At 29.6% G+C, this 10,733-nt stretch overlaps 1 protein-coding gene across 5 annotated transcripts; it reads left to right on the forward strand.

Annotated features, from left to right (window-relative positions):
• Positions 1–690: 690 nt before the first annotated feature.
• On the forward strand, positions 691–10,695 carry LOC122712369 (serine/threonine-protein phosphatase 4 regulatory subunit 4-like). Of its 5 annotated transcripts, none has more exons than XM_043931949.1 (16): positions 692–907; positions 1,659–1,909; positions 2,014–2,087; positions 2,388–2,494; positions 2,679–2,908; positions 3,032–3,160; positions 3,229–3,335; positions 3,404–3,595; positions 3,660–3,818; positions 3,894–4,076; positions 4,164–4,610; positions 4,679–4,784; positions 4,897–4,927; positions 5,038–5,057; positions 5,143–5,188; positions 5,428–10,695. In XM_043931949.1, exons 1-16 carry the CDS (start codon positions 867–869, stop codon positions 6,941–6,943), a joined length of 3,639 nt encoding a protein of 1,212 aa, XP_043787884.1. In that variant the 5' UTR covers positions 692–866; the 3' UTR covers positions 6,944–10,695. The 5 variants fall into 5 exon arrangements, with proteins under 5 accessions (XP_043787885.1, XP_043787884.1, XP_043787886.1 ...); XM_043931951.1 differs by having other exon boundaries at positions 694–907; positions 5,815–10,695; XM_043931950.1 differs by lacking the exon at positions 3,032–3,160 and having other exon boundaries at positions 691–907.
• The last annotated feature ends 38 nt before the right edge of the window (positions 10,696–10,733 follow it).

A 10,733-nucleotide genomic window follows, 5' to 3' on the forward strand; every position in this document is an offset into this window, starting at 1 on the left:
AAAGAGCACTTCATCTTTTGACGTAAGTGAATAAAGGTTATATGTACATTTGTTGATGATAAATCTGAGACAATAATGATTCACTTTCTCTGAAAGTGAAAATAATTTTGTCATTAGTACTCACAAAATTGATATTTAGGCTTGATTTAATTGTAATAATTTTGCGCATAGTGATTCGAGAAATAATACTATATAGAATCTTGAATTAAATCATGTAATCCTGTCTGATTATATATATAATACACAAATTAATTTTATTATATTAACTACACATGTCCATATTATTATTCAATTAAATTTTAACAAATAAATAAAAAAAAGATTAGTATACTCGATGAAAGTTTACAAATTTACGAACTCGTAAAAAAACTCGTCTCCATTGCTGTAGATTTTCGTGTCACGGAGTTGCGTAATAGGCTATAAAGAATACTGCGATTTAAGCAGTATTCTTTTTCAGAAATATGCAAATAATGTATCTTAAAACGATATGCATCATCATTCAAGAATCGTGACATGACTACATCGGTTTGTCGATTACACAACGTTGACTACTGATCAACGCATCGCTCTATTGTATTACGCGCGACATAGCATTACGTGTTTTCATCGGTACGTAGGCTGTGTTCGGACTGTTCCGGCTAAACTCGGAAATACTCGACGTCTCGTACGACAAGTCACATATAATCGATACTTTGGAGTAGGACTAGTAGGAGCCCAGTTTAGTTGTCATCTACGTTCCGTTGTGTTGTTTTTCTTGCGTCAAGTGCGTCATGAGAGTGCGTACGCGTGTAACATCCATGTAAAAAAAAATTAATCTCGTCTTCGCTCCTTTATTGTGTTTTCGTCAAATAAGATGCACTTTGAAAATGTTGCAAGAGGAAGCTCTATACAAGAGCACATCTCCTCGGTAAGCAGTTGGATAGAAAATGATTTTTTAGTTAGTAAATCTAGTTCGTTATTGTTCGATATATCATCCGTCTTTTCCTTTCGGCTGTTTCTCTTTCGTATGAACTCATGCACGATTTCTAAAAATATCACAGCGTCGTTCAAGAAGTATACTATCCTGTCGTTTAAGCGTAGCTAATTATAGTCCTTTAAAGACACTCGTAAGAAATGACATTCTATCGTAAGCAATTAGCTAAGACCTTGTTTGGAATAATAAAATTTCAAAGTGTAGGTTATTTAAAAATTTGATACTATTATTGATCTTTTTTCTTTTTTATATAATAACATTATAATAATGAATGTTTTATTATGATAATGACAATTTATGAAAAATAAAAATTGTAAAAATGCAACAATGTATTCATATATGTATACTATAGCAGTGAAAACATTGTCACATGCTTCAAAAGGATATGTTATGTAAAGATTTTTGTCCTTGAAAATTGCATACATTTAAGGAAAATAATTGGCTGATGGGATTATTTTTATAAAAATTTAATGATTATAGAAAATTTCATGCTTCATAAATAAATTTTTTTTTAAATTTAAAATTTAATAAAATTTTTTCTCTGTATAATAATGAATAATGAATATTTATTTGAAATAATAGAAAATTTAGAATATAAATAATATAAATCATTATTTTTATAATTTATCTTTATTAATTAACTATTGCTTTGTTTTGTTTGCTGTTATATGTATAATTATTTCAGGAAAGGCGATGAAATTCAAAAACTTAATTTTATACAATCATTACCAAACCTGTTAGCTACAGAAACAGAATCATGTATAACACGTGTAATACCAAAACTGCAGCAGTCATTAGCTACTGCATCTACGGAATTTCACATTGCAGCTTCAAGTACATTCAAAACAATTTTAGAACAGAAACTTGTCAACCATAATGTTTTTAGTCGAACATTCCTTCAAAGTATCTTAGATTCACTTGAAAAGCGTGATCCAGGTAAAGAAATTGTTTTTGCTTATCCATTAGATTTGCTAGTTAAACAGTTTCATGCATTTGGTATTATTTTCTATAACTAAATATGTATATATGTACATTTAAAGTTATCTGTCATGCATGGCTGGAGACCTTACTGGATGTGATAGAGTTACTGCCGATAGAAACCATAAGAAAGCAGGTTTGTATAGATGATCTTAGAAATTGATATTCAGAAAATATTGTCATTTAGAAGGGCAAATGTATAATCATTTTTATAGCATGTATGCAATCTTATAATATGATTATAGTACTTCAGTAAAAAATAAAATTGATTTATTTTTATTTTATTTGGCAAGATTAAGCAAGTTATTAATTAAAATTCACTTGTTATAAAAAAATGCTATTTAACATCAATGATATAATTATATTTCTTAAAATTTGAACATTATTGAAATTAATGTAATATCATATGAATGATAATAGTAATAAAATTATACAGATACTTCCATTGAGTCTAAACAAAGGGCAATTATCACAGCCTATCTATTCAAGGATAATATGCAGCAAGATATTAGGAAAGATTTGTACAAGATTTGAATCTGGTCTGTGAGTATGTTTCATCTTATCAAATTCTAATATTAATATTTTTATTATTAATCAATTTATATCAGCAACAATATTTCTAAATGAAAGATTAAACATATTAAAATTTAATAGTAAATAAAATTATTCAAAGAAATTTGTTTCAACAAAGTCATTAAATAAGTATACGTATTAAAATTGTTATCAGGATACAGAAGGAAGTTCTACCAATGGTACATTCCCTCTGTCAGGATGTAAATAGTGAAGTACGAGCTAATATCTGCTTGCAGCTACGTTTCGTTGCTGAAGGCCTTAACGTTGACACTCTAAAAACCTCTTTGCTACCATCTCTCGTAGAATTAGCAAGTGATGAAGAAAGCAATGTAAGATGCGCCGCTGTAGAAACAATAGCGTATTTGCTACCTTATTTTCAAGAAGGTATGCTTAATGATTAGTTATGCATCATAAGCATTTCAAATTTTCTATAATAATATATTTCAATTTTTAAATTAAAATTCAAGTATTTTATCAAGATAAAAATATGATAACAATTATTTACAGAAACAATAAAAACTATCATAGTTCCACTTGTTAAAAAATTATGTGAAACTTCACAGTCTATATATCACGACAATAGCGTGATATGTATAATTTCCCAAGAATTTGGAAAAATTGTACTTGGCCTAGAAAGTAAGATTTCTTAATTGAAATTTTGTTTTTGCAATCACAATATGTTCATTTTTCTATTGATATTTTAGAATGTTTATTACCCGCGGAAAAAACATGGTTTTTAAAATATTATCAACAACTTGCACAAATGGGCATTGTTATAATGAGGAAAGAATCCAAGCATCATATTCCATTTGTAAGTATAAAAACATAAAATTGAATGTATTTTATAATATACATTTTACATTCAAAATACGAATCTAGATGGATATTGATCTTGACGAAGACGAGAAATACGTGGAATGCAGAAGATGTTGCGCATTTAATCTTCCAGCAATGTTCATTTTTGTATCGAATTCTCCAGATGATACAGATTCATTGCTTCTTACATTCACTGCATTGGCAAGCGATCATTACTATTTGGTTCGGAGAACTGTAGCGTGTGGAATTCATGAAGTAAGAATTTATGATTTACAATTTAAAAATGACATAAAATTTTCTATTGAAAATCATTATACAGGTAGCCAAAGTATTGGGTCCAAAAAGTGGACGGATAAAAACAGATCTAATAAAATTATTAAAAGATAATTCTGAAGAAGTTTTACAAGGTATAGTTCCTCATATAGCATTAATTCTTGAATGTTTGGTTGAAAGTCACGTTATCGGCATAGATAAAATGGTTTGTATGCTTTTTTTATAATAATTATACGAAATATATTTATTTTATTTATATAATTCCATTTGTCAAATATAGGATTCCATTGTTATGGAAATAGGTAGAGCTTTATTGAAATGTGAATCAGAAATAGCAGGTACACATAATTGGAGATTAGTATCTTTAATACATTCACAGTTTGAAGTATTGCCTAAATATTTTCCAAGTGATTTTATATATTCATATTTTGTGCCAATGGCTTTTTTCAGAATATTACATGCTGTAAGTTTTGAATATAAATTCGTTATTATATATTTTGTTTTTTGCAATAATATACAACAATCAAATTTTTTTATCTTTAACTTTCAGAGGGCAATACCTATTCGTCTCTCATCGGGAAATCTATATCTTATATTTTTACGTTATAACATAAAATCTGCGCAAAGAGTAGAACTTCGTACTAAATTATGTTCAGAATTGGCCAATAATACGAATTCTTACTCGAGAATGATGTTTGTTCGTATAATGATAAAAGCTTTAGAAATTTTCTCCTCTACTTATTTCAAGGAGCATTTTTATACTACTTTATTAAGTTTGGCTGAAGATAATATAGCTAACATAAGAATGAAAGTAGTTAATTTGATGCCTCAATTAAAAAGTCTCCTCCGAATACCGGCTGATAAAAAATTGTTAACTATATTAGAAACAACGGTGACGCATTTAATAAATAGCGAAAAAGATAGAGATGTATTAAATTCATTAACAATTGTTATAAAAAAATTGGACGAGACAGTACTTAAATATGAAACCCGAACTGTAAGTAATATTATTTATAATTCAATGTATTAATGCAGAACATTTTTATATAAAAAATTTTGTTTCAGCCAAGTGGAGTACTTTCAAAACAAGAAATTGAAGATAATAGAAAATTTGAAGAAGAAAAGAAAATATCAGGAATAGCAATTGGAAAAGTCCCAGCTCCGAAAAAAGGTATGTGAAAAAAAATTTCAATGTATTATTACTAAATTATTATTAAAATTATTTTCATTTATTTTATTTTATTTTATTTTTGATTAAAATATTTAAAATATTTTAATTATAGGCGTATGGCGACAAGCTGATTCCTCGAAAGCGTAAGTATATATTATAATTTGAATATCTATTCATGTAATCAATTTGACTATGTAATAATTTAATTACATTTTAAATTAATTTAATGTTTTTTATTCTATTCCTTTTTCAGGCCGCAAACAACCTCCAAAGGTAATTGTATTTGTTTTTCGTTATTATCATTCAAATATAGATTACTTTATACAATAGTAATTAAAATTAACAATATTTATTATAGATAGCATAACTTCTCCTCGTCCATCAACTGAATCATTAAAAACAAGGTACATAAGTTATATATTTATTTATTCATTATATATATATTTTTATAAATAAAAGTAACTTTAATTATAAGTGTTGTACTAACATTCGAATAGAACTAATATTCGAATAGAAAAGATAGACTCTTTAGAACTGACGAAAAATAAAGTTGTGAATCTCTCTCTCTCTCTCTATCTTTTAGTTTAGTTAACAATTTCAGCAGAAACCTAATATCAAATTCTGCATGCTTTGCATCTAACAGAATTCAACTAACACACCCTTGGGAAAGAATAGGGTATACCAACTCAAATATTAGTACAACCCATACTAACTTTGACAATGGATCGTGCAGTGATTATCTAATGCAAAAGACTCAGCAAAGCCGATCGAAATTATCATTGCCCTTTATATTGTGGCCGGAAACGTGTGAATGCAATTATGGGGAAGAATATACTTTTCATTCTTGTCCCTCGTCCGATTATGCAAAATCTGTTTTTTTGGCGATCATGAGAGAAAATCGGCGAAGATCGCAGCAAAATTTTCTATTAACTCGAGATTATGCTCGCGAATTTTCCACTAACATTGCCAGCAAGGACACTGCCACTGTAAGAACGCTTGCAGCTCACTATAACTCTTGTTGGCCTTGTAGCTCTATGCCCGAGATACCGGTAATGCTGTCGGATGACGAATTCCTTGTGGATGCTGGTATCAGGATTCCGGTGCAATTCTCTCAGAGTACTTCCAAGATACCACATTTACAAGATTCCATATTTGGTAAGAGAAGAACCTCGTTCAATCATATTCGGCCTACTGGCATGAATTTCGATAAAGGAAAGCCTAAGAGAAATTCTTCCGTTGAATACGAAGATTGTATAAAAAGAAGAACCAATACTGATCAATCTAACCATGCCAGAACTTCCATCGATTGCGAGGATGGATTAAGATTGGTGAAGGAAAATCAACAGCTTGGTAAGAAAGATCCTGTATATGTTGGTCCATTGATAAGATCGAGATTTGGATTCGGTGTAAATCAAGATAGGACGATGGACGACAAAATGAAAAGACGAAATTCGTTAATATTAGATAAAGACAAGCCGAAAGTTGTACAGTCAAAGTGTACGTTAGACAGGACTAAAAGGAATTCTATAAATTTCGAGAAAGGAAAGCCTAAAAGAAATTTTTCGGCCGAGTATGAAGATGGTATAAAACGAAGAACCAATGGTACTAATCATATGAAAGGTATACGATTACGATCGATTGATTATGAAGATGGTTTGAGTTTAGTGAAGGAGAATCAACAGCAAGATAAAAAAGATCACTTATATCTTGGACCTGTGATGAGATCGAGGTTTGGATATAGCGTGAATCAAGAAAGGGCAATGGACGATAAAATGAAACGACGAAACTCATTGATATTGGATAAAGACAAGCCTAAAATTGTCCAAACAAAGTGTATGCTGGACAGGACTAAACGACATTCTGCAAATTTTAGTTTAAAAATGTTGGATACAAAAGAGACTAAAACTACTTTGAAGGATCAGCATAGCTTAGAAGTGACCGACTATACACCGTCGGAACGACTAAGCAGAGCTTTAAGACGATATTCGACATTAGATGTGAATCATAATCAGGGACATAGCAAAATACCCTTAAGAAGTTTTGTACGTCGTAGTAGAACTGCACCTGCCACTAGGGCTTCCAGCCCTGTGGGCTCACAATTTAGGTACGAAGAAATCGATAAGCTGTGCCGAAAATTCGAGGAGTATCAACTCTATTAGTGTAATTACATCAAACGCATTTACGTATAAAAGGAGAAAAAAAGAAGATAACTGTATGTGCTGGTTCGCATCTAATTACAAATACGTTGTAATTCATCAGGGGGATAGAAAGATTTTGTGGGATACATTTTATATATGTATATATATTCTGTGTATTTTAACCTTTTATAGAATCTTAGGTTTTTCGAATTCAGCATTTTCTTTGAAATAATGAGGCATTTGAATACTATTATGAGGTTGTTCCGATTTACGATTTCGTACAACCTTGTATGTTTCTTATCTCTTATTAACTAGCTTAACGATATATTTTTCTATTCTGTATATGATTGGCAGAAGTTAAAGAGGAGGTAAATCTATAATATTTTATTTATTATCAGTAATCTATTTTAGACATTTTTTTATTTGATCATATTCCCACATTATATTGAAAAAAAATTTATATTTCGATAAATCGACTAGGAAAGTTTATCAGGTATTTTAGCGTTTTTAATAAAAAAGATACGCATGCTTATGTTGGAAGACTGTTTATTAGACGATGCTGTATCGAAATTCGTAAAAGTAAAAGAATAAGACTATTTTGCACTTTAATTTTATAGCTGCATATCTAATACGTATTACTCTATAAAAATTTATTCACTAATTGAATAATATATTCTAATAAATTATTATATTTAGGGGACTACACACGATAGATGACAAGATAATAAAAGATAGAATTTAATTATCTTAATAGCCAATTTTAGGTCTAGTCTCGAATAGTTATAAAAAGCAGGGCTAGTTTTAATGTCTGTAAAATGATGTTTTTTAAATGTTCGATACGACTTTTTGTATCTTACTTTTTTTTTTCTTTTTTCTTTTTTTCTTTTAACAAATTCAGTTGTAACGTGCCAGTAAAGGCTGATAATTTTTAATAGGATTTTTCGCCATTGTTTTTTTATAATTTGTTTTTTAATTTACCTTGAATTTACAAAAAAAAACAATAATGTCGTATAGACATATAATAGCGAACGATTATAATGATTATATATTAATTTTATTATTATATCGTGTTGCATGGGAGGTGTTATTTACTAGCTATTGTAATTTTCGATCGGTTTACTAATATCGCCGTTAATAATTAATTTTTATTCAAAGAACCAGTGAACTACGATAAACGAAGTAACTTTTTGAGCGCAACTTTAGGGATTCTCGATTCCCCGATTTCCCTTTAAACACGTTGATCGATTAAAATTCTTCCCTTGCGTAGTGGACTGGAATTACTCTTGTGTCTTAAAAACGAGAAATATCTACGAAAATATCATACAGTCTTATCACATACACACATACATGTACACACACACAAAAATATATGTACATAGACTGACCAAAACGATTTAGCAAATGTCTAATTATAAAATAGTAATCAAAGAAGAGAAAAATTAATGAAATTTATCGTGAAACTAAAATAATAAAAGAGATAACAGTATATATCAAAAGGACAAGTATAATATCTTCGCAGAATATTTTCATTGAGCTTCTGATAAATAATGTATTTTGGGGTGAAAGATCAAAAGACAAAAAAAAAAAAAAAAAAAAAANNNNAAAAAAAAAAAAAAAAAAAAAAAAGAAAAGAAAAGAAAGAAAAGATATAAGACGCTTCAAAGCCAAAGATAATATCTAATGATGATACGATTAAATATCAAATGTACAAACCCTTAAAAGGCATTATGTACTTGTATCATGTACATATACTGTATAAGCCTTACAGTGCAAGTGCCATTGAATTGATTGGAGACTTCAACGCCTGGAAAGAGGGTGACTGTACCGTCGAATACAAGGGGAATACAAGGTAAAAACTTCGAAAAAAGTAACACCCAAAATACATAATAATGTCGAGCAACTGTCACGATGATTATTCATGCGATATTTAATATCACGATCTTGATACGTTGCTCCGATAAAAAAAGATTATCCGTAGTTATAGTTGGCTTGTAAAAAATATTGTTCAAGAAACGAAGCATCGACTATTTTTCTTACACATTTATTATTGTAACTAGTTCTTTGCCCATCCGAATTTAGTTTCGACCTCTTTCATCTTCTTTCGTTCGTTTCTCCGATTTCATAATTTTCGAGGGTTGTAAACCCAATTTTATATAGAACTTTTTTTTTTTTTTTTTTTTTTTTTTTTAATAATCGCTAGTCAATCCATTTCGCAAAGGTTTTTGCCTATATATAGCAATTAATCGTTATTGGTCTACAGGAATATATACTTTTTCTCGTACAAGCTATTGAACACCGAAGATAGATCACATTCTCTTTACGCTTAGAGATTAGAAAGAGATGCAATTTACCGAATCGATTGTTGCCGCGTAAACGATATTAATTATTTTGTTATAATTGTAAGATCTTACGGCTACCGACTTATATGGTAACATAGCGAAGCTTGTTGTATTATTTTTATAGGAGACTTTAGGGTAGCGTCAGCCGTACGATTTCGTGAATCTAATATAATCACACATGGTGCAAAATTATTCGAATCGACTAGAGAAATTTTACGACGGATTGATATATATATTTAAATAAAAGAAAACTTGCGAATATTTCGCCGAATCGTACGGTTGTTGATTCACCATGCGACGAAACTTCTTTTTTATAGGAAATCTTAGAATATATTATATATAATATATATATATATATATATACACAGACACACACTAATAAGTATATATGATTTAATGAAATTGAACAAATTGTTAAATGTGCAACTATAGGGACAGCCATAGCATGGGAAAGCGCGTTTCGAAGAAAACCAAGCGAAAGTAGAGAACGAAGAACGTTTACTCGAGCACGTTAGAAGGAACTAACTAGGAAAAAAACACAGGGAAAAAGTAAAATTTCTCGAATCTCGTATTTTCGCCCAAGAATAATCGCTTAAAATGCTGCTCCTTATTTTTGTACAGATCTTACCGTACGTAATATTAACTTTTGTGCCAGAAAGTAAAAATATGCAGTATATTATATATAATAAGTAAAGAAAAAAACACACACAGACATTCGTGCTACTCTCGTTTTACGTAATTGTTAACGTATTTGTTTCTTTATATACATAGAAAAGAAAAAAAAGATAACAAAAGAAAGAGATGAGCACTTTTATCGCTGACACTGTTATATATATTATACGTATCGTTACGTACGTATATCGCGTACGTAAATCGAGTAAACTCTGGGAGATAGAAATTTCTTTATCCTGGATATCGTCGTTCATTTGGAAAAAGAAAAAGTAATAATATGGTGACCATTGAATAAGAAGAAAGAAAGGCACGTCACGCGTCAATTGAATTTTATCGCATTAGAAACTGTTAGAAAGAAAGTTTCCAAACGTTATGGCCTGCGTATTTCTTTCGGGAAAGAGTAATCTGTGATGAACAAAAAACAAAAAAAAAAAAAAAAAAAAAAAAAAAAAATAAAAGTAATGATACATACATATTTAAACGCGAGAATATAAATGGAAACAAATAAATAACGCGAAGAGAATTACGTTCGTGTAATTATGAACGTATCGAATTCGTTGAACGATATTTTTATTACTCATAATTGCTCCCGTAAAGAATAAGGAATGTTACAAACAAAGAGAAGTGTATTTTTGTGAGGTATATCTGTAAGAAACAAAAATCTAGTTAAATGTGAACAACTAAAGAACAACGCGATCGTAGATTTTATTGGCTCTATCGATATATTATACATCTGTTTTAATATACGTTACAAACAATAAATCGAATCTTTTTTGTTACACAATCCGACAATCTATCTT

This window comes from Apis laboriosa, unplaced genomic scaffold (assembly GCF_014066325.1).
Source record: "Apis laboriosa isolate Shangri-la unplaced genomic scaffold, ASM1406632v1 scaffold1_cov151, whole genome shotgun sequence".
NCBI lineage: Eukaryota > Metazoa > Arthropoda > Insecta > Hymenoptera > Apidae > Apis > Apis laboriosa.

What these genes read in the sequence shown, in the direction of transcription:
- LOC122712369 (XM_043931949.1), top strand. Translation starts at nt 867, where the DNA reads ATGTTGCAAGAGGAAGCTCTATACAAGAGCACATCTCCTCG. An exon ending in TAGCGTGTGGAATTCATGAA is followed by an intron (nt 3,596 to 3,659) that starts GTAAGAATTTAT and finishes ATCATTATACAG; the next exon opens with GTAGCCAAAGTATTGGGTCC. An exon ending in TTAAATATGAAACCCGAACT is followed by an intron (nt 4,611 to 4,678) that starts GTAAGTAATATT and finishes ATTTTGTTTCAG; the next exon opens with CCAAGTGGAGTACTTTCAAA.